Raw genomic sequence first — 25,300 nt, 5'->3', positions numbered from 1 at the left:
CACATGTCATGCAGATTACCTACAGTTCAAACCGCATCAAACCCACATATATGTGAACCTGGCACTTAAATCCAATTCATGAATTGATCTGGTGATGTCTAGGTTACTATCTCCAACTGTCACTTTCCTGTCCAGACTTGTATCGGACCATAGTCCCTTACTAGTGGAAGTTGCCTGAAGACAAGTACCTCCTTCTGGAAATGTAACCATTTTTGAGCTTAACTTTTCCCACAAGACCTTTGGTTTGTCTGAAGATTGTTGTGCCTTATTTGATATTAACAATAGCTCAGCAGATGCTTTAATTGTTTGAGATACCTTGAAAGGGATATTCCTGAGGAGTCTAATTTAGTACAGTATCTCAAATTAAAAGACAGTCCAGTAACTATGCACACCCTAGCAACTAAATGGACTTCCACTTGAAACGCATAAGATGTATATAGACGTTTTACCATCACAGTGCTGGAAGATTGGTGCTTAGGACAGTATTCGGTGGCGAACAAAGCGCATCAGAAAAATATGTATTTTTATTATTTTAGCAGTAGCAAATGCCTGCAGGTAATGTGATACACATGTGTATGGTGCGGTTTCAGGGAAAAAACCCCAAAACACAGCAAATTTCAGATTTAACATTTCATGCAATCTGTAAAAGCCTATTTTATGTAGATATCCAAAATCCCTGAGACTGCTTCTGGGCACCAGCAACCCCAGTAAAACTGAAGGTAGTGGTGGAAGAAGCAAGTAAGCATTAAAAATACTTGATTTTCTGTGCTTTTATCTGCAATTTTTAAAGCTGGTAACAAACTCTCTTTAAGAAGCAACTGTAGCACCAGAAATATGCTTTAAAAATGAGACATACATTTTTTTCTTCATCCAGTTTTTTAGGTATTCTAAAAAGATATTCTCAAGTTCCTTTTTTTATGTATCGATTAAACTCCTCCATAAAAGTAAGGCATCCCCATTTTTATATGGCCTCTTTAAAGAGCTTTAGTTGAAGAGTTTGGCATCACTTACTGATGTTCTGTATAAGATAGGTGAGCCCACACCTTATGCTAGCAACACTGCTGTGGCACGTAGCACTAGAGTGGACTTTAAATGTAAATCTTATGAGTTATTATTGCAGTGTTACCTAGCAAGATGACACGTTGCATAGTGAAATGTTACACCCTAAATACAGCCTTTAAACACAGGTACACAGACAGAAAACAGAATAAACTCTAGTTTTAGATCATAGCATTCACTAGTTGTAAGAATGTAAAAAATATTCTCAGGGAAGGACCTACTTACAGTTTCATGGTCAATCAGAAACACATCTAGCTCCTTGTAAGTGAGAATGGTGTAACCTTTGCAAACCCTCCACAGCATTTTCTGAAAAGATTCAAGTTTTCCACAGTGAACTAGCCCAGAAACAAACCTGCCAAAAGAAAAAGTGGAAGGATTTTCTGTAAAACTGTAAAATGTAGTTCCCAATATGATCTCACTGTACTCATGGGTCTATGTAATAAACAAATAATGTAGGGCAAGCTTCACCAAAACATTTGAAACAAACTGCAAGGTAGAGGTAAAAATCCAAGGTGTCATGATGATATTTGATTAATCCAATCAAGTAGAAACCTAGAAAATGAAAATGTCTGCCTCCATTAAAGCTGGAGCAAAAAGGGATGGCAACAGATCTTTTACATCACTGGATTGCTGCAATAGCAGCCTACCCTCACTCCACAACTGTATTGGGAGTGCCTGCCTTTGGAGAAATACAGGGGTTATGTCTGTATCATTGTCAATGTAGCATCTAAATGAGGAAAAACACCTGTAAACTACACTCAGCTTGTAGAAATTCACGCCAAATATGCTGAGAAAGGTTTAAGTATCCTCGGATTTCCCTGCAATCAGTTTGAAAAGTAGGAACCTGGGGATGAAGCTCAAATTAAAGACTTTGCTGCATCCTACAATGTAAAACTTTAATGGCATCCCGGACTTAGTCCATAGGGTTCAATATTGAGTTGGCCCACCCTTTGCAGCTATAACAGCTTCAACTCTTCTGGGAAGGCTGTCCACAAGGTTTAGGAGTGTGTCTATGGGAATGTTTGACCATTCTTCCAGTAGCACATTTGTGAGGTCAGGCACTGATGTTGGACGAGAAGGCCTGGCTCGAAGTCTTTGTTCTACTTCATCCCAAAGGTGTTCTATCGGGTCAGGCCTCAAGGTGCAGGTCAGTCAAGTTCCTCCAAACCCAAACTCTTTCATCCATGTCTTTATGGACCTTGCTTGCACTGGTGTACAGTCATGTTAGAACTGGAAAGGGCCACCCTCAAACTTCCCCAAATTGTCTTGGTATGTCGATGCCTTAAGAGTTCCCTTCACTGGAACTAAGGGGCCAAGCCCAACCCCTGAAAAAAAAAAACAAAAAAACTCCACAACATAATCCCCCTCCACCAAACTTTACACTTGGCACAATGCAGTTAGGCAAGTACCATTCTCCTGAAAAATGCCAAACCCAGAGATGTCCATCAGATTGCCAGACAGAGAAGCGTGATTTGCCACTCCAGAGAACACATCGCCACTGCTCTAGAGTCCAGTGGTGGTGTGCTTTACACCACTGCATCTGGCACTTCGCATTGCACTTGGTTGAATTCAACTGCTCGGCCATGGAAACTCATTCCATGAAGCTCTCAACATACTGTTGTTGTGCTAATCTGAAGGCCACATGAAGTTTGGAGGTCTTTAGCTATTGACTCTGCAGACAGTTGGCGACTTCTGCACATGGTGCAATTCAGCATGTGCTGACCCCGCTCTGTCATTTTACGTGGCCTACCACTTCATGCCTCAGTTGCTGTTGTTCCCAGTTGCTTTCACTTTGTCATAATACCACTAACAGTTGACCGTGGAATATTTAGTAGCAAGGAAATTTCACAGACGGACTTATTGCAAAGGTGACAACTTGTCATGGCACCATGCTTGAATTCACTGAACTCCTGAAAGCAACGCATTCTTTCACAAATATTTGTAGAAGCAGTCTGCATGCCCAGGTTCTTGATTTTATACAGCTGTGGCCATGGAGGGGATTACAGCACTTGAATCCAATGAATTGGGGGATGTTCCAATACTTTTGGCAATATATAGTATATGTGAGACTACATTTGGAAAAGTTCACTGTGCTATGGAGACATTTCATTGGCAGGTACTGTGTCATGGATGTATAACTATGGTGTATCCTTTGGGAGAATTTTATGTACTTCGAAAACCCATATGAAATGTTTGCAAGTCTGAATTTCATTTTGATCCATGAAACATTTTGTGAAATGGTGACACGTACTGGCAAGTATTGAGTCCATATGTCTGGCGAGCCATGGTTTTATTAGCACGTGCATTCAAATAGAGGATCTGAACAAAATAAAGTCATTGTATCATCCTTGATTCTGCTACTCCCACAATACATATTGATAGGAGTGCCTCAGCAAGGATTTTTCTTCCCCCATCAAAATCAAAGTTACTTAGAAGTGAGCTCTGACAAGGAGTAGGCAGCTGGTACTACCCAGTGCTCTGCTAAGTAGCCCATGCTTTCCCCAATATCTACACCTCACAGGCACCTGCTCCTTGCCAGATTGAATGAAGTTTTGGAAGAAAAAGTATTTACATCAGCCTGGCATAGCTTTGGCAGGCATTTAAATTAAAGTGTGATATGCAGGAAATTTCACATACTGTACCTTGGAAATGTGTCAGCAGCAATAACAAGCAATATACTAAAATTCAATAAAAAGTAGTAGTGAATTAAACAAGCGCTAGGTAAATGAATAAGCTGCTAGCATCAAGATCAAACCTCAAATCCTTGTACACATCAATAATAGTAAAATGCAGCGCTAATAGATATGATAATAATAATTAGTAGTTAATAGACATAAAAAACGTGCACTGCGGAGCGCTAAGGACATTCGTGTAGGTAGCGTCTAAATATGACGCATAAGGTACAGTAGTGACACATAAATATAAAACGTCCAATAATAGTGGAAAGTGAAATAGAACACATACTGTATAGGTGAATCCGGTGACTCTGGTGGGTGGAAGAAATGAGTATATATTGCACGAACCAGGAAGCGCAATAATATGCACATTTGCTTAAATTACACCAATCCTGGTCATCTGTATCCTGAAGGCAATTTAGGGGATCATCTGGTACTTGTCAGCACATCAGGTGATCATCCAACTGCATATCTCCAGGTTCCAGGATATCTCCAATCCAGTGAGAATGGACCAGTAATAGGAAAAAGGAATACCAGGAAATCCACCTTAAATGGCTCATAAATGAACAAGCCAAAAAGAAAGTGCCTAATAGTGCAGTATTTTTTATTAAGTTGGGTGAATTTCAAATACACAAAAGCATTGCACTCACATCTGGCAATTGTAACAATATTAAAAGATGGCCGCCAGCCTTCCTCGTGGCCTGTGCAGCGTCACGTCACTGGTTGGCGCTGACAAGTACCAGATGATTCTCTAAGTTGCCTTCAGGATACAGATGACCAGGAGTGGTGTAATTTACTCAAATGCGCATATTATTGCGCTTTCTGGTTAGTACAATATATACCTTTTTCTTCTACCCACCGGAGTCACTGAATTCACCTATATGTGTTCTATTGGACTTTCTACTATTATTGGACGTTTTATATTTATGTGTCATTACTGCACCTTATGCGTCACATTTAGCCGCTACCTACACAAATATTCTTAGCGCTCCACAGCGCATGTTTTTTATGTCTATTACCTACTAATTATCATCATCATATCTATTAGCGCTGCATTTTACTATTATTGAATATACTAAAATTGCAAGCTTACGTCTTATGGACCTGAGAGAAGAAGGGTCCAGATCATCATGACTATTATCTACTTACCCCAGTTTTGCTCCAAGCCTCTGCATACAAGTATAGTCCATTAAGGATTCCTTTTCCAAAGCAGGAAACTCCTCATAAATGGTTTGTGAAGAGGTTTCATACTAAAAAGGAACACAAACCTTAATGAGAATGAGATTACAAATACAAATGTACAAAGGTTAAACATGATTCCTTTTCATTTTGGCTAGCAATTAGGTTAGGTGACAGGGGTGTTGAGTACTTGAATAGAAGTCAAGATCATGCTGGAGATCACATGGTACAGACTAGGCTTCTGCAGGGCACAAAGAACCAAGTTGAGATCTTAAGGAAGCACAGGGTGCTGTACCAGGGCTTAATGCTTGATACACCTTGAAGAAAATTTTTTACAAGAGAAAGCTAAACCAGGGGTCTTTGAAAAAGGATGGCCAAAGCTGAAACCTACCTTTTCAGAGTGCGTAAGGCCAATTTCTGGTCAAGACATGATTGGTGGAAGGTCAGAATGTAAGGCACAGAGTACGCTCTGGGACTAAAGTGTCTGTGTTCATGCCAGGCAAAGGAGGATTTCAGGTATTATTGCAGATCTTTGTCTCAGCCTCTGATGAAGTCGGTATGATGTACCATGTCAGGCAGGACTGGTGCTGCTCAATGTGATTTCTGCTATAGTACACAGTCTTCAGTTCAAGAATGGGCAGTGATTACAGGTTAAGGAGCTGAAATTCATTTATGTGGAGAAGGAGGGTCTGGCTCTGGACACTGACTAGCATCACTGCAGCTCTGGGCACTTTGTGAAGTTTTACTTCTTACTAGCCATCTGCAACATACTTTCTGATAATTGAAGATAAAAAAGAATACAAGAGATTGCTTTATAGGATGGAAGAACAAGAAAATAGAGAAAGGAGAAATAATATCAGAGTAAGAGGAATCCCGGAACTGACAAAGGGGGAAGATTTAAAAGAATTATCTGGCAAAATCTTGAACTTCATAATGGACAACTCGGATGAGGAGATGTTCAAACTGGATGAAGTATACAGGATTGGGAAGTACCAACAAGGAAAAGGGGTAGAAAAACCGAGAGATATAATTGTTAAATTTCATAATTATGGAGATAGAGAAGAGATATGGAAAAAGATCAAAGGAAAAACAAATATTACATATGGAGGGAAAAATATCCAAATTTTTGCAGATCTGACAGCAGAGACTCTGAGAAGGAAGAGATCACTGAAACCCCTATTAGAAGAGATGAAAAAACAAAATGTGAAATACAGATGGGGTCGTGACTTAAGTTTAATTGGGTGGAGGGATGGAACTACAGCTATTTTAAAATTCCCGGAAGACATGGAGGAATTTTGTGACAAACTTGGACTGCAGAGACAAACGATACCTGGTTGGGAAGTGGAGGAGGGAGAGTTGGATTTTTGTGGGTCAGGAAAGTGGCAGCTGGTCAAAAGAGGAAATAGAGAATTAACAGATAAGGGGATATTGGGGAGGAGGGGGAGGTAAGCGGTCATGGGCAGAGTCAAACCCCCATAGAGGGATCAAAGGTGGAATATGATCCAAAGGCATGGGAAGCCTGGGGGGGGTGGGGAGGCGGGAGGGAGGGGGGGGGGGAGCTGGCAGGGGGGGAGGGTTAGGAAGGGTAGGGGTTGGGGAGAGTTGAGGGAGGGAGGGAGGGAAAAGAATAATAAAGGAAATACTCTGCAGGATAGAGAGAGGTATAAAAAGCAAGGGTAAAGAGAAGGAGGATAGTTATGTGATCTCTAAAAAAAAAAAAAAAAGATGGAAGATTTACAAGTTATCACTTATAATGTAAAGGGATTAAATTGTCCTGGGAAGAGATTTAGGTTATTTAAGGAATTACATCATCAAGCAGTTTCGGTGGTCTTTTTGCAGGAGACACATCTTGAGATAGAATCTAAGGTGAAGCTGAAATCTAGAGATTACCCAATATGGTATTTTGCAGATTCCCCAATTAAGAGAGCTAAAGGGGTGGCAATAGGGTTCAGAAAAAATATAAGATTTGAATTAAAGGACAGAAAAGTGGACCCAGAGGGGAGATATCTGTTTTTGAAGGGTAAAATACAAGGGGTGGAGTGCACAGTAGCTAATATATATTGTCCAAATAAAAAACCAGAGGAGTACTTGAAGGGTGTGTTAAAAAAGTTGATGGATTTTAAAGAGGGTTGTATAATAGTGGCGGGAGATTTTAATTTTTGTATGGATCCACAAATTGATACAAATTCTAAGGTACAAAGAGAGGGGAGTAGATCTCTGAGACTATTAAAGAAGGTGATCCATGGATGCCAATTGGTAGATTCATGGAGAATCTTGCATATGAAAGATAGAGACTACACATTTTTCTCAAATGCACATCAGATATACTCAAGGTTGGACTATATATTGATAGAACATCACTTTATAGACTCAATGGTTAAAGCAGATATAGGAGTAATGACGCTCTCGGATCATGCCCCTGTTGTATTGAGGATGGGATGGGGGAGGAGAACAGAAGGGGTAGGTTGGAGGTTGAATGAAGCACTTCTCATGGACAAGGATAATGCACAGAGGATTGGGAAGGAAATTGAGAGATTCTTTAAAGAGAACGAGACAGAGGATGTGTCTAAAGCAACAGTATGGGAGGCTCATAAGGCATATATAAGAGGAGTTCTGATTGCAATTGGGGCAAGAAAAAAAAGAGAAAGAAGAGAAAAAATTAGTGGGTTCTTAAAAGATATATCGGAGTTAGAACAACTATATAAAAATAAAATGCTAAAAGAAATTAAGCAGAAGATAATAAAAAAGAAAGAGGAACTGGAAACCCTGATGGAAGAGGAGAGAAGGAGAGTGTATAATAAAGTGTTAAGCGAAAACTATAAATGGGGAGATAGGCCAGGAAAATATTTAATGAGAACCTTAAGGAAAAAAAAAAATAGGAATTATATAGATAAAATAAAAAGCCCTAAGGGAGAAATGGTCCACTCAAATAAAGAAATTGCAAAGACGTTCGCGGACTATTACAGGAAGTTGTATAATATCACTCCATATGATGAAGTAAATAATATGGATAAGGAAAAAAAGAAAAAAAAAAGGAAGATTTATCTAAAAAATGCAGGATTACCAAAAATAAAAGAAGACCAACTAAACTCCCTTGAAGCAGAGATTACACAAGAAGAGATAAGGATAGTAGTAAAAAGTATGGAGATGGGGAAGAGCCCAGGCCCAGATGGTTATACAGTAGGGTATTATAAAAAATTTAGTGAAATATTAAACCCCAAACTGGAAAAATATATGAATGCCCTGGGAGGAGAGATGGACATGAGGGGAGAATCTTTGCAGGCTCATGTGGTACTGTTACATAAAGAAGGGAAAGACGTCTCGCAATGTTCAAGTTATAGGCCCATTTCACTGTTGAATTTGGACACCAAGATATATGCAAAGGTCCTAGCGAATAGGTTGAAGGAGTTTATGCCTACATGGATACATGGAGATCAGGTGGGCTTTGTCCCAGGAAGAGAGGGCAGGGACAATGGGTTGAGATCCCTGATGCTGATTCAGAGAAGTAAAAATGGGGAGGTACCAGCGGTGGCCCTTTCAATTGATGCAGAAAAGGCCTTCGATAGAGTAGACTGGGGCTTCATGATGGATACCTTAGAAGATCTAGGAATAGGAGGTAGAATGAGGGAATGGATTGGAAAACTGTATAGTAAACCCTCGGCAGTGGTAATAGTAAATGGGGAAAAAACAGAACCCATTGGGATGTCAAATGGAACGAGGCAGGGCTGCCCTTTGTCTCCCTTATTATATGTTTTGTCATTAGAGCCTCTTTTATCAACAATAAGGAAAAATGGAGACATAAAGGGAATTCAGATAGGAAGTGTAGAACATAAAGTGGCAGCTTTCGCTGATGATCTGCTGTTTTATGTGGGGAGCCCCAGGATCACACTCCCAAATCTAATGAAATTGTTGAAGGAATATGGAGAATTATCAAATTTAAAAATCAATCCAACAAAAACTGAGATCTTAAACATAAATATCCCAAAAAGTGAACAGGAAAAAATACAAGAAGAGTTTCCCTTTATTTGGAAAGAAAGTGATATAAAGTACTTGGGTGTAAGGCTCAGCACGTCGTATAAAAACTTGTATAAGCTAAACTATATTTCACTATTGAATGAAGTAAAAGGGGAATTAAAAGCGTTAGAGAGAGGAACCCCATCGTGGTTAGGACGTATAAACTTGGTAAAAATGATAATCGTACCAAAAATTTTATACAGATTCCAAATGATACCAATTAAACTCCCGGAAGCTTTTTTTAAAGTGATAAAAAAAATGATAACGGGATATATCTGGAGGAAGAAAAAACCGAGGGTGTCCCATGAGGTATTAAGTAGAGATAAAGAGCAGGGTGGCCTGGGAGTTCCAGATATAAAGAGATATTATAAAGCAGTAATATTAGGAAGAATCTTTGATTGGACGTTCAATGTAGAGGGGAAAAGCTGGGTAAAAATTGAGAATACACTTAGTGGAACTAAACTGAATAGTATAATATGGTTACCGACACAACATAGAGGACTGAAGGAGGATTTAAGTTTGTACACTGTAAATGTATTAAGGGAATGGGATAAAATGCACAAATATATGAGATGGGAATTTAACTCTATACTTATGCCACTAAGAAATACAGAATTTTTTCCACCAGGTAGAGAAGAAATAGCAGGTAGATGGTTTACAAAGGAGGACGTCCAACTCAGAGATATAATGGGGGATGGGAAATTGAAGACCTTTAAAGAGCTGGAAAAGGAAAAGGGAAATATTTTCACTAGGCTGGATGAGTGGCGATACTATCAATTAAAACGTTTTTGGGGAAATCTAAAAAAACCCCTGAGAATGAAAGAGGATTGGAATTTGTTTGAAAGGTTGCTGGACACACGGGGTGATGGGAAACATGGAATAGCCAAAGTATATAGAATCCTCACAGATTTAGGCACAAATATTAAACCACTGCACATAGTGAATTGGGAAAGAGACATGGGGGTGGTACTAGATGAAGGAAAACAGAAGAAAATAAATAGATTAGTTCACGGAAATGTAAGTTTGAGGGATGTGGAATTAAATTATAAATGTCTGACAAGATGGCACATTGTTCCGAGTGTGGAGGGAAAGATAAGTGCGGAGAAATCACAGGGGTGTTGGCGAGAGTGTGGGGAAGTGGGGACAGTTTATCATATTTGGTGGGAATGTCCAAAGATTCAAATATTCTGGAAAAAAATAATATATTTAATAGAGAACATCATTGAAATGAATATCGGGTTAGACCCTGGGATATGCCTGTTACATAGTTCAGAAATACCAATTAGTAAATATAAGAAATTAGGTTTAGGGTACTATTTGAACGCAGCAAAAAGCCTGATCCCCAAATATTGGAAGAAAAGAGAAATACCGAAAGAGGAGGAATGGATAGAGAGAGTAAACTGGACTAGGGAGATGGAGAGGATATTTTATATACAGGAAGATAAGATGGAGATACATCTCGCGAGATGGGAAAAATGGGAAAATTTTGTAACAAGTAGGAGAAATTGAAAAATAGAACGTCATAGAGAACAAACTAGTAGGATACGCTTGCTTTGGATACAAGACAAGGGAATGCAGAGCGGGGGGGGGGGGGGGGGGGGGGAGGGGTCAAGATTTTAAGAGGGGGGGTTATTGAAAACATAAGAAATAATTGTATATTTATGAGGATAGAGTTGAAAATGTCTTTTCGTTATTTTTTTTCTATTGTTATTTCTGTGCAAATACTAATAAATATTTAAATAAAAAAAAAAAAAAAAGAATGTAAGGCACAGAGTACGCTCTGGGACTAAAGTGTCTGTGTTCATGCCAGGCAAAGGAGGATTTCAGGTATTATTGCATATCTTTGTCTCAGCCTCTGATGAAGTCGGTATGATGTACCATGTCAGGCAGGACTGGTGCTGCTCAATGTGATTTCTGCTATAGTACACAGTCTTCAGTTCAAGAATGGGCAGTGATTACAGGTTAAGGAGCTGAAATTCATTTATGTGGAGAAGGAGGGTCTGGCTCTGGACACTGACTAGCATCACTGCAGCTCTGGGCACTTTGTGAAGTTTTACTTCTTACTAGCCATCTGCAACATACTTTCTGATACCTGCACTGCAAAACATATTTCATGTATTTGGGCTTTAATCCTTTTAATTAAACTTGCCTGTGAAAAATACTGAATTTCCTATTGAGTAAGCTGTGACCTGTCTGGGAATCTTTTCTCACCTTGCTCATGAGGAATGTTGAATTACCTATGTGAAGAACTGTGATCTATAGAAACGTGGGAAACTACATAAGCCTATTTTGACTTGTCTGATACAGTCAGGTCCAAAAATATTGGGACATTGACACAATTCTAACATTTTATACACCACCACAATGGATTTGAAATAAAACGAACAAGATGTGCTTTAACTGCAGACTGTCAGCTTTAATTTGAAGGTATTTACATCCAAATCAGGTGAACGGTGTAGGAATTACTCCAGTTTGCATATGTGCCTCCCACTTAAGGGACCAAAAGTAATGGGACAATTGGCTTCTCAGCTGTTCCATGACCAAGTGTGTGTTATTCCCTCATTATCCCAATTACAACAAGCAGATAAAAGGTCCAGAGTTCATTTCAAGTGTGCAATTTGCATTTGGAATCTGTTGCTGTCAACTCTCAAGATGAGATCCAAAGAGCGGTTACTATCAGTGAAGCAAGCCATCATTAGGCTGAAAACAAAACAAACCCATCAGAGAGATAGCAAAAACATTAGGCGTGGCCAAAACAACTGTTTGGAGCATTCTTAAAAAGAAGGAATGCACCGGTGAGCTCAGCAACACCAAAAGACCCGGAAGACCACAGAAAAAAAACTGTGGTGGATGACCGAAGAATTCTTTCCCTGGTGAAGAAAACACCCTTTGCAACAGTTGGCCAGATCAAAAACACTCTCCAGGAGGTAGGTGTATGTGTGTCAAAGTCAACAATCAAGAGAAAACGTCAGAGTGAATACAGAGGGTTCACCACAAGATGTAAACCATTGGTGAGCCTCAAAAACAGGAAGGCCAGATTAGAGTTTGCCAAACGACATCTAAAAAAGGCTTCACAGTTCTGGAACAACATCCTATGGACAGATGAGACCAAGATCAACTTGTACCAGAGTGATGGGAAGAGATGAGTATGGAGAAGGAAAGGAACTGCTCATGATCCTAAGCATACCACCTTATCAGTGAAGCATGGTGGTGGTAGTGTCATGGCGTGGGCATGTATGGCTGCCAATGGAACTGGTTCTCTTGTATTTATTGATGTGACTGCTGACAAAAGCAGCAGGATGAATTCTGAAGTGTTTCGGGCAATATTATCTGCTCATATTCAGCCAAATGCTTCACAACTCATTGGACGCTGCTTCACAGTGCAGATGGACAATGACCCAAAGCATACTGCAAAAGCAACCAAAAGAGTTTTTTAAGGGAAAGAAGTGGAATGTTTTGCAATGGCCAAGTCAATCACCTGACCAGAATCCGACTGAGCATGCATTTCACTTGCTGAAGACAAAACTGAAGGGAAAATGCCCCAAGAACAAGCAGGAACTGAAGACAGTTGCAGTAGAGGCCTGGCAGAGTATCACCAGGGATGAAACCCAGCGTCTGGTGATGTCTATGCGTTCCAGACTTCAGGCTGTAATTGACTGCAAAGGATTTGCAACCAAGTATTAAAAAGTGAAAGTCTAATTTATCATTATTATTCTGTCCCATTACTTTTGGTCCCTTAACAAGTGGGAGGCACATATGCAAACTGTTGTAATTCCTACACCGTTCACCTGATTTGGATGTAAATACCCTCAAATTAAGGCTGACAGTCTGCAGTTAAAGCACATGTTGTTCGTTTCATTTCAAATCCATTGTGGTGGTGTATAGAGCCAAAAATGTTAGAATTGTGTCGATGTCCCAATATTTATGGACCTGACTGTATATATTAGTTCAGGTCAAACCTAGAAGGTGAATGTATTTCCACAGTGGGTGGCACATGTAATATGCACTGTCATTTGCAAAGGATTTGAATATCTCTACCATTTCACAGGGAGGTGGAATGCAAACTTTACCGCTGAAGATTTTGATTTTAACACTTTAAAAAGGACACTAATTGCAATATATGTCAAAGTGCCATATTGTTTGATGCTATTTGCTTTGGATTCAGATGACACATTGTTATATGGTGAGTTTACTGAGCTGGGTTAATGAAATATATATTTTTTCATTTGTTTATGATAGAAGGAGAGAGAAATATTAGTGCTGCACCATTCTTTATTCAACTTCCTGAAAGTGCCTTTAGCAAGATAGGAATAACAGACTTAGCGACCCCTCTATCTTTAAAGGCCTGAGCTTCAACAGCCATGCTGTTAAAGTAAGAGACTGTGAAGAAGGATGAAATAGAGGGCCTTGAGATAAACAGCTGGCGCCCCGTTGGTGGTTGATGTACGCCACAGCTGTGGGATTGTCTGACTGCATCTTGACTGGGTGTCCTCGCAAAAGGGGAAGGTGGGGTCCAGTGTTGCACAGCCATCCGAACTGCTCTGAACTCTAGGATATTGATGGGAAGCTTGGCTTCCGCAGGGGACCATGTTCCCTGGACTGTGAGAAACTGGATTACTCTTCCCCTGTCTGAAAGACTGGCATCTGTTGTTATTACTTTCCAGTGATAGTGAAGGAAAGACTTAATCCCTTTGTGAGATGTCTCTTTGATCCAAGTGTATCAACTGTATATACAATATTTTTTCCATGCAGCTGCCCTTTAAACCAGATAACATTAGCTAAAGGCTGAATAGAAGAACATATTCATGGATGAATACCTCTGCTGATTTCTGTACAAAGTCCTTGGTTACTCGCAGCATATGTGTATATTCTGTTAATTCCAGGAGATTTTTTTGTAACTTTTCCTTGTTCTTATTCACTTCCCTTAATTCAGATTCTAGTTTTTGTAACTGTTCCTAGAAGAGAGAGTAGGAGGCATGTTAAGGATTAATGAACCCCTAAATCAATTTTCTGCTATACATTTGTAAACCAGACTGTCAGCAATTAATGTTTCTATAAACAGCAAGTACTTTATGGATTCATGACTGAAGAATGACACCTCCAGTGCTGACCACTGAAGCAGAAGGATTAGTATACAAATGGCACACACAGCTAAATTGTTATTTGGGCTAAATGGTGGGTTTAAAGTCCTTTTACAAGAAACCCTGGTATGGAATGTCCACGTCTAACCACTGGCCAGGTGACAGAACTAAAGCCACAAATATTCATCTCTGGTGCAGTGGGGGTTATTACAACTTTTACAGGCTGTCATGAAGAGTGCCCGATTATGCTTGCCCTTTCCACCATTCATTAAAGCCATACTACAGCTTCTATGAATAAAACAGAATCTATGAATGGAGAAGCAGACCTATCAATCATCCGCTTGGCCTTCATTGATCAGTTTCCAGTTATAGAAGCTGTAGTACAGCTTTTATGAAAGCAGAGCTGTGCAGAAAGGGCGGGCATAGTGGGGCATTCCTGATGATAGCCTATGACAGTGGTGGGCAACCTTTTTTTTCAACTGAGCCAAATCTCGCCAAAACCACGATTGAAATTTATTTGGAGAGCCACATTTTTAAAACTGAAAATACATCCCCCATATAGTAATTCATCCCCCCTATAGTAATTCATCCCCCCTATAGTAATTCATCCCCCCTATAGTAATTCATCCCCCCTATAGTAATTCATCCCCCCTATAGTAATTCATCCCCCCTATAGTAATTCAACCCCCCTATAGTAATTCATTCCCCATAGTAATTCATCCCCCATATTAAGTCCCCAAGTCCCCCCTGTGTCAATTCACTTACCTTTGCTCCGCGCGTTCTTCTCGCCGTGCTCCCGCGCCGTTCTGGTCTTCAGGGCGGACTGTGAGAGGAGAGGAGTTCGTCACGCTGCCCCGCCTACATCCTGACAGCTGCAGAGTCCTGACTTTTGGGGCGGCCGCCCGAGAGGAGGGAGGGGAGCGGGCGCCCGGCACACAGAAAAGCCGCATTTAAGTTTGTAAAGAGCCGCATGTGGCTCGCGAGCCGTGGCTTGCCGACCACTGGCCTATGACAACCCCTTAATTCTGTTAACCCCTACCGCAAAGGAACATTATGGTGGTGGAGGTGGCTGGGAGAATGGACAAAGAGAAATTTCACATAACAGAAGAGGCATCAGCACAAATGACATCCTACAGTAAGTTATTTATCTCTCTTGTGCAGATTTTTGCGTTTTTAATTTTGGTTGGTTTTAATGAAGTATTAAAGCATAATTAAAGCAAAAAATACCCCCCTCCACTTCAATGTCCATGAGGAACCTCACCAGTATCAACAGGTTTCCTCTTAGAGTGTAAGCTCTAATGAGCAGGGACCTCTATATCCTCTTGCACCAAATTGTATTGTAACTGTAATGTCTACCTTCATTTTGTAAAGTGCTGTGCAAACTGTTGGTGCTATATAAATCCTGTATAATAATATTAATAATTCTCCCTGGCTTTTTCCAGGTGACAAGTCTTTGGATGCCTTAACTGGCCTGCATGAGATGATGTAACTTTGAGGTTACACATGCCAAGAATGTACCCTGTGCTGCACATGCATAGCTCAGGGTACATTTTAAAGAAGACTGCGAACAAGCAGTTATTGCAAAAGAGACACAGCATGTCTTATCTGCAATAAATTGCCTACCTGCTCATCATTTTTTTTTTTTTTTTTTTTTTTTTACACACTTTAGTTCCTTTTTAAAAGGATTACACAGCCTATTTAAAGTCTTTTAAAAGCCTTCTAGCAGTTTACTTAGTGCAAAATTTCAGACAAACAGCTAAAAAATGTCAAATGCATAACTGGAAAAAGATTTATATTTCTGTCACTTCTGATATTGACACCACTCTGCTACACAGGACAGCCCAGACTGGAAGGGCATGATACTTGTTTTTTTTATGTACCACTAACAGGTCTTGACAGTTTCCCAACCTGTGCTTAGCCAGTGAAAGGAGAAGCAGCAAACGAATGAGCCCATCTCCCTGTCACTCTCTTCTCATCTTCCATCTGCAGGCTCTTTACACTGCAGCACAACTGATTAGCATCTGAACTGCTTCTCTCTTATACAGACTAAACTCTGCTGTACAGGGAATGCAAAAGATTTTTACTTTTAATTCTTACAGTCTTTAAGACTAACATCTCTGACGCTAAAAAGGAACACAAGGGGCGCCAGCTAAGTGCAGCATCAAGTGGTTTATTATGATTAAAAAGCCAAATGCGAGGGGGGGGGGGGTCTGGAATGTGGAGGATGGCGCACACAAGGAGAGCTCAGTCTTCATTCTATCCTTCCACCGGTATCCTGCTAAATATGCTGATCCTTCTAACCTGCTTCTGGCTCTAGAGTTTTCCTCTACCCTATCCGATATACGTCTCCCGCACGCAAAGCCTCAGGGGCCAGTTCTAAACTGGAGAAATTCTGCCAAAGGAGCCGGACGCTCAGGGGGAAGATGGTGACCCTTACCTCGAAAATAGACAAGGTCAAGATTGACATTTCTCGAACACTTCTGGACTTTCATGAACTCCAGGACAGGGTTACAAAGGCCGAGACCCACATCGGCAGAATGGAAGACACACCACACCCGCTCCAGCACACCATGGAGCATAAACAACACCAGTTACAGCAGATCACCCAGAAGCAGGATGATATGGAGAACCACCTGTGGCGCTGTAACCTTCACTTTGTAGGCTTGCAGGAGGATGCCAACCACTGCATGCCTGCACATCCACCACCGCAAGGTGCACCACTGCGTACTTTCATAGCTAAACTCCTTAACTACCATGACTGAGACACTGTTCGACTGGCAAGAGAAAGAGGCAATATTCCCTTTCAGGATGTCAAGGTGGCTGCTTTCCCCGACTTCTCAGTGGAGGTGCAATGATGAAGATCCCGCTTTGATGCGCTCAAAAGACGCTTCTGCGTACACCACCTCAAGTACGCCATGCTGTATCCTGCCAAGCTTCACGTGGAGGCAGAAGGCCACATCCACATGGCTTGACCAATGATCCACTACAGACACCACTCTGGCCTGAACAACAACTGGTAGTCTCTCCATGAGTACCCACCTGTATTTTCTCACTTATCTACCAAAAATTATCATATCTTGTGCGATTCGGCAATTGCTCAATCTTTATTTTTCCCCTTCTCCACATGGCCAGATCTCAGACCATGGCTTGTCACCAGCCATCTGTTAATGTGCACCCAACCTGGAGACTATTCATCTTCTGCCAATTTTGCCTATGTGGACCAGTTGCACCAGTTTACTGTCCATGTCTCCTGCTATTCCTTCCCCCTCACCCAAGTATGTTTCCCCCCTGGATTTTCCCTTTATTTGGATACCATCTAGCATGAACATTAACACCTCTTTGAACATAGCTCTCCTCTTTTATGGATGTTACGGCCACATTAGTACTCCTTAAATTACATCTCAAGGGCTTATTGTGTGCCTCACTCAGTAGCTCACACCAGCGAGAAGTCACCAAACCCACCCCCCCCCCCCCCAGCAGTTTGGAGTGTCAGGTTCGTGGATCCACAGGGTTGGTGTGGATCTGATAGACACTACTGACTTTGAGCTTGAACATAATGTTGTCTGTTCTTAGTTTCGGATTGTTTGCTCCGGCCAAGTTTTGGAGGTCGGGAGCTGGGTGGGAGGTAAAATATGCTAAGTTCTTTATTGCAATGTACTTTTTTTTCTGCCCCCAATTATTACTTGTTATATGAAGTCTATTAGTCTAAGTTGTTGCACATCTACTAATGTATATATTTATTGTATGGCGATTTGCCATGTCAGTCCGATACCTATTCTCCTGTCCACTCTCCTATTGGTCCACCCTATAGCACTCTTAACTTTTAATGTGGAACGTCCATGGTATGCGGGACAAAATGAAACGCACAGCAATCCTAACGTTCCACAAAGCCCAGAAGGCGGATAATTGTTTTGGTCGCGACCCACATTACAGGCCAATTACAACTGGTCCTAAAATGCCACTGGGTGGGCTGGGTTTATCATGCCACCTATTCTTCCTATGCCCAGGATGTTTTGGTTCTAGTAGCCAAATTGGACCCATTTGAATTAATTAAGATGAGCACGGACCCACACAGCAGATTTATCTTCCTACAGGTCACCCTGTACTCCTATTTGCACATTATATTCCTCCACCTTATACATCTGTGGTGATCAACGAGGGTCTGGCTTATATGTCCCAACACCCAACAACGCCTGCAATCTGGCTAAGGGACTTTTACTCTTGGACCTGGCTATTGACAGGTCAGGTCAAATAATTAAAGTGATTCTAAAGGCTTATCTTTTTTTAAGAAATAGAATAACAAACATGTATACACTGAACTGTTGGGTGCACTGGTTTTGCACAGAGCAGCCCAGATTCTCCTCTTTTCGAGACCACCGCAGGCTTTCCTGGCCCCTCCTTCCTTCCGGATGTCCCCACAGCAAGCAGCTTGCTATGGGGGCACCCGCTGCTCCGTGTGTCCATTCACATACGGCGCCATGGCTCAGCCCTGCCCTCTCGCTCGTCTCAATGGCTCACTGGGTGAGACTGACAGCAGTGGGAGCCAATGGTTCCCACTTCTGTCTCAGCCAATGAGAACAGGGAGTCCCGAGATAGCCAAGACTCCAGTGCACATCGCTGGATCGAGGGGGAGCTTAGGTGAGTATTCAGGGGGGCTGGGGGGATGCTGCACACAGAAGGTTTTTACCTTCATGCATAGACTGCATGAGGGTAAAAAACCTTAAGCGTTTAGAACCACTTTAATGACTCCCCAAGAGGCCATAATACTCGAATGTACCGAATCCTCACAAATATGGGTAAACCCTCCTGCGTTGCCAGACTCAAAACCTATGTGTACGAGTTGCAGCAAGCACCCAATTGTGTTCCCACAAATCTAAAATATATAAATAAATGGATGCTGTACTACTCAATTATAACTAACCCACCATCATCAATAGAAGCAAATATATAATAAACACCTGACTGGGCACTGCCCCTAAAGGTGAACCACTATCAATACCTTCAATAAACTTTGCACATAAATCAATAACCCAGCCTACAGTGACAATGAAAAAAATAAAAGTGTAAAAAAAAAAAAAAAAAAGTAAAAAAAATAAGTGAAAAATGTAAAAGCCCGGCTAAGCACCTCATCAAAACATAAAATAAGTGACTAAACAGTGCTCATCAAATCAGTGAATAGGTAAACAATAATAATAATAAAAAATAGGGATGCACCGAAATTTTGCCCACCGAAACATATTGGCCAAAAATAGACCTATTGGCATTTTACCGATAGGAAACATGTAGCCGATACCGGGGACTATGTGTACTGCAGATGTGCGGGGGGGTTGCTGTCTATATGTCATTGCCGGTTTTTAAATATAATTACCAGCTTTTTTTTTTCTTCACTATATATGAGCGGTCACTTTTCCTGGAGGTAAAGGAAACGAAGGGGTGGGGTCACTGGGTACTGTCATCACCATGCTTTTGCCCGACGTATTGCATCAAGAATTACAGGGATCATCAAATGACGTTGTTTCAGGTTTCGGATGGCAGCCTCCATCTTTGTACACCCATCTCTATATGGTACATGATACAGGCTAGTAAGGGTCTGCAGACCCAATTTTAATATGTGATTAGCTTTTATCTGGCTTATATTCATTAAAGCAAGAACTTAGTACACTATGGGAAGCCCCTTGTGATTTATTCTGTTGAATATGGTTCACAACAGAGGAGTTGTTTAAAGCATTAAAGGAGGAGGTGACATTCAAGGAAGATGCTGGTAAAAGTTGATCTAAAAGCGTTTATGACCTATTTTACTCACAGGTCAGAGTTAGAGGTGAACGCGCATGCTAGCTGGTGGAGTTGCACAAGTGGTGCTCACTGGAAGATTGATTGAATATTAAAGAATTTTGTGGCACATTATACGCTATTGGGACTGTACACCGTTATTTATTTTTTTGTACTTATTTGATTTTATGCAGATTGCTCAGCGGGGTGATAGCTTATTTTACAATTTATAGTAATTATTTCATGCTGAATCCAAGCACTATTTATTATTTTCACTACCGTTCCCATTCAGGTGGAAGCTCGGCCAGGTGTTTATCAGTAATGGAGTATGTTTTTTTTTATTATTAATGTAATTGTTTTCCTATTCACTGATGATTTGAGGAGTACCCTTTAGTAGTCAATTTATGTTTTGATGAGGTGCTCAGCTGGGCTTTTACTTTTTCCACTGTCACTGTAGGTTGGGTTATTGATTTATGTGCAACGTCTATTGAAGGTATTGCTCACTTGTTCACCTTTAGGGAAGTGCCCAGTCAGGTCTTTACCATATATTTGCTTTTATTTATGATGGGCCAGTTATGTTTGAGTAGCGTACCAAATTCTCACAGATTTCAAGTTAGTAGAGTCGTTGTCCTTTAAATATCACTCCCACTAGGTCTACTCCTGCTTTTCTACCACCCATTCCCGCACAGATTTTACCTTTCTTTCCTGAACCCTGCTTCTTTCCTTGGCAGACTCAGAAGAGTTATCCCAGGAATGGCAATATTTTTCTTTATTACTAATGCCTCAACTGCCCTCTTCAGAGCCGTGTGGGAAGCATTCAAGCTCCACACCAGGGACATTGCTTACTCTTCGTATTTCCGGCCTGAAGCGTACCTCTAAACAGGTACTTAACACCGCTGCGGCCCACCCGGCACAACTGGAAGAGTCATTTGCACAAGCCCCTCCACCACCACAGTGGCAGAATTAAAGTCACATACATGCTTGGTTGACCAGCTACATCTTGAACAGGCCAAACAACACCTCTTTTTTAGCAAACAATGTGTTTTTGAACATGGAGAAAGGGAAGGAAAATTACTGGCATATCTGGTCCACCAAGACTCCCCGGTGATGGTATCCTTACGTACCCAGGACGGGGCCCTCATTACTGACCCTCATTTAGTCACCACAGAATTCAGAGAGTTCTTCTCTAAATTACATCCTTCCCAGGTGCACCACTCTACAGAGGCCACGAGAGCATACCTTACATCATTACACTTCCCCAAGTTAACACCAGACCAGGAGGAAATGTTGGAAGCCCCTCTCCCAGTGGATGAGATTGCAGTGGCAGTGTCCCAAATGACCTCTGTGAAGGGTCCTGGTTCTGATGGGCTACCACTCAAATTCTATGCCACATACTCTGAATGTATCTTGCCACACCTGCTTACATTATATAAATGGTATCTTTGAATCCGCCATGCTACCAGCAGCAATGCGTGAAGCCCTAATTATTGTCCTCCCAAAGCAAGGCAAAGATCCCACGCAGCAGAACCCCTAGCCATCTCCCTAAGGTCTCATGACCAGATTCAGGGCCTGAAAATGGGCAACCTGGTGGAAACAGTGGGCATGTACAGTGAAGGAAATAAGTATTTGATCCCCTGCTGATTTTGAATGTTTGCCCACTCACAAAGAAATGATCAGTCTAAAAATTGAATGGTAGATGTATTGTAACACAGAGACAGAATAGCAACAAAAAAATTAAAAAGAAATGCATGTCTAACAAATTATGCACTGATTTCCAAGTTCACGAGGGGAATAAGTATTTGATCCCCTATCATTCAGCAGGATTTCTGGCTACCAGGTGTCTTTCATACAGGTAACAAGCTGAGATTAGAAGCAGTCTCTTAAAGGGAGTGCTGCTAATCTAATTTTGTTACCTGTATAAAAGACACTTGTCCACAGGAGCAATCAAACAATCAAATTCCAAACTTTCCACCATGGCAAAGACCAAAGAGCTGTCCAAGGATGTCAGGGACAAGATTGTAGATCTACATAAGGCTGGTCTGGGCTACAAAATATCGCCAAGCAGCTTGGTGAGAATTCCTCTTTTTATTGGACTTTAAAAAGGCACAGACAAAACCAAACTACATGGAAAAGATAAAAACTTTATATACCATGTTTTATTTATACACAATATTAAAATAAACATGTAAACACAAAATGTGGCAGTAATACATGATGTGAATGTCACAGTAAAACACAAATGAGAAAAACAAGGAACAAATCATGCATGCACTTAACGCGTTTCAAGACAGACAGACAGAATCTCTTCTTCAGAAGTGATTAGAACGCATGACACCTATAATAAATAAATAATTATCGTATGTTCATACATCTCTAAGTAAGAGTTACAATTCCAATTGCGTAAATTTCACTTATATAGCCCTGCGTAGGGGTGGAGAACATGAGCAAACCGCCAATTGGCTAAAAATATAAACAGAGTAGATGTGGCCGATATCTCCAAGGGCCTCCCAAAATGAAGATATAAAGAAAAGAAGAATAGGGGAAAAAAAAAAAAAAAAAAAAAAAAAAAAAAAGAGCGTTGCCCCACTTGCCTCCAAGAGAAACCCCTTCACAGCCCCAAAAGGGCGACCATTAGGGATAGGGATGCACCAAAATTTTGGCCACCGACACATATCGGCCGAAAATAGCCCTATCGGCTTTGTGCCGATAGGAAATATTTAGCCACTACAGGTGCCGATACAGGAGTTTGTGTACTGCAGATGTGAGGGGGTGGTGGCGGAGAAAGGCAGGAGAGGAGAAGTGTATACAGTGACTGGCTGTCACTGTATAGTATATCAGTGCCGGTTTTTAAATGTAATTACCGGCTTTTTTTTCTTCACTATAGCTCAGAGAATCAGCTGTCACTTTCCTCCCAGCTAAAAGAAACAGATTCCTTTTAGTTTCTTTCCCGAGATAAAAGAAACAAAGTTTCCTTTAGCACTGGGGGGGAAAGTGACAGCTAATTCTGTGAGCTATAGGGAAAAAAAAAAAAAAAAGCCAGAAATTGCATTTAAAAATCGGCACCGACATTGTGACAGCCAGTGAGGTAGTCTCTCTGTATACACTGCTACCTCTGTGTAATCCCTAATGGTCGCCCCTTTGGGGCCATGAAGGGGTTCCTCTAGGAAGCGAGTGGGGCAACGTTCCTCTTCCTCTTTTCTTTATATCTTAATTTTGGGAGGACCTTGGAGATATCGGCCACATCTACTCTACTTATGCTTTTAGCCAATTGGCAGTTTCCTCATGTTCTCCGCCCCTCCGCGGGGTTATGTAAGTGAAATTTATGCACTTGAGACTGTAACTCCTACTTAGAGATATATGAAATAATTATATATTTATTAAAGGTGTAATGCATTCTAAGCACTTCTGAAGAAGAGATTATTATCTGTCTCGAAATGCGTAAAGTGCATACATGATTTGTTCCTTGTTTTTCTCATTTATGTATTTACTGTGACAGTGGCATCGTGTATTACCGCCATATTTTGTGTTTACATGTTTCTTTTAACATTTTGCATAAATAAAACATGGTCTAACAAGTTTTTATCTTTTCCATGACATAACTGGTTTTGTCTGTGCCTTTAAAGTCCCATACAAAGAGGGTCTTTCCATATATGTTCTGATAGGGATGACACCACTTCTTGTTATCACACCCAATACTTTTCACAGGAATATAAAACCAAAGAGCTAATCTGCAACCATGCCACATTTGATGGAAGCAACCAGCCCACCCCAGGCGTGACATCCACAGTGGCTCTCCTGACTCCCTGAAACATTGGACTTGGTTTGCTCAATGACAACATGCTGTTTGCGGTCACAAGCAGCTCTTCCAGGGCACGGCTTCCATCCAATGTGGCATGGCTGTAGATAAGTACTTTGATCTTACATCCTGCGAGTTTGCATTAGGCTTTTAATCGTAAGAACTCCTTGATCCTGCACTTAGCTGGCACACCTTGAACTCCTTTTTGCTATTTCAGAGATTCGTTCCGGTCTCAGGTGGAGCTGCCTATTGAAGTGCAACACCCTTCCTTTGCAATTTTTATGAACTCCTTATGAACATTTTATGAACTACCTATGCTACACAACTGTATCTTCACATTTATCTAGAGGGACAGAGGCTTACTTATATGGATGGTGTATTAGCATTTGTTTGCACTACAATTTCATTTGTTGTTTTTACCTATAATGCTAAGGCTGTTAAGATGACATTAAGTCAGTTAGTTAAATGAAAAAGTAAATGAAGAGACAATCATTAAGCAGTTAAAAATACAGATACCACACGGACAGAAAAATACCTCCGTGTGTCTGTGTATATACACAGTGTGTGTGTAATATATATATATATATATATATATATATATGAAGAGACAATCATTTTTTTTTTTTTTTTTTTTGCTAGGTTTTAAATGCATTAAGGTGTAATTGACCTAAACCTTCTCTTTCAATACGTCCTGTGATGCTTACAAATAAATGCACATGATGCAATCCTGTGAGTATTACCTGAATTTCTAGCACATGTTTTGGAAGGGGGGCTGCTGGCAACATATTTCCTTCTGGTACTGGAATGTCCGATTTCTTGATTTCCTGAACCAGATACCCTGTTATCAAAATAAACAAGTACATTTAAAAGGTTGGAGAATAAATATAATTAAAGTGCTTTTTTTTTATTTTTACTTTCATGCATTATATGCAAGAGGGTAAAAAAACCTTCTGGGTGCAACTTCCACCGCAGCGCCTCCCCCATACCGATCTGAGCCTGATCCATAGATGTGCACGAGAGCCAAGGCTCTCACATCTCATTGGCTTAGAGACAGCCGCGGGAGGCATTGGCTCCCACTACTGTCAATCACAGCCAGTAAGGAGTGAGCAGGGCTCTGAAAATCATATGGATACACAGAGGCGGGTCAAGAGCAACCATGCACAAGTGCCCCCAGAGCATGCAACATGCAACTTGCTTTGGGGCACTCAGGGGGAGTTAGGAGCCAGGAGCATCGGCACATAAAGCATTATACAACAAATGTAGGGTGTAATCCAAACTCTACCAAAAAAAAAAAAAGGAACTAAATCCTCTCAAGGTCTATTATACGCATTAGATTAGCAAATGTAGCTGTAAATTCCTCTTTCACAAAATGAAATAAAGCGATTTAAAAAATGTGAAAGCAAAGCCAACACTTTTTTTTTGCGGTCCTTCAGTGTGGCTTACTTCAAAAAAGTATTGCCATATTGCTCACGGTAACCAACAGTTCCCCTTTTCTGTTATTGGTGGCACCATAAAAACATAGCAAATCTGGTGCCACCATTGGCTGATCTTATGTACACCATAAGGCAATCTATACATAAGTGACCTTTTCTGGACATGAAGCGGATGTAGAGAAGGGCAAAAAATTATATTAAACTACTGCTAACTGAAGCTCGTCTTTTTCTCTGCCAACAAGTTCTAAAATAGGAAGCAGAAAAGAGCAATCAGATGCATACATATTTTAAAAC

The 25,300-nt window shown here is 40.9% G+C and overlaps 1 protein-coding gene across 2 annotated transcripts in view; it reads right to left on the bottom strand.

Annotated features, from left to right (window-relative positions):
* The window catches only part of ATP6V0A2 (ATPase H+ transporting V0 subunit a2), a 118,662-nt gene that overhangs the window by 77,821 nt on the left and 15,541 nt on the right, over nucleotides 1-25,300 (bottom strand). For both annotated transcript variants that reach the window (XM_089653679.1, XM_089653678.1), the window contains exons 3-6: nucleotides 24,314-24,411; nucleotides 13,745-13,882; nucleotides 4,884-4,984; nucleotides 1,285-1,411 (exon numbers count right to left, since the gene is read on the bottom strand). In XM_089653679.1, the coding sequence (XP_089509805.1) occupies nucleotides 1,285-1,411; nucleotides 4,884-4,984; nucleotides 13,745-13,882; nucleotides 24,314-24,411 (464 nt within the window). The remainder of the gene's footprint in view (nucleotides 1-1,284; nucleotides 1,412-4,883; nucleotides 4,985-13,744; nucleotides 13,883-24,313; nucleotides 24,412-25,300) is intronic.

The sequence above is a fragment of the Staurois parvus genome, unplaced genomic scaffold, assembly GCF_062004578.1.
Source record: "Staurois parvus isolate SC_StPar_1 unplaced genomic scaffold, SC_StPar_1.0 ptg000719l, whole genome shotgun sequence".
Classification (NCBI taxonomy): Eukaryota; Metazoa; Chordata; class Amphibia; order Anura; family Ranidae; genus Staurois; species Staurois parvus.
Note: the sequence above shows the minus strand (reverse complement) of the source record. Positions and strands in the feature narration are given on the sequence as shown.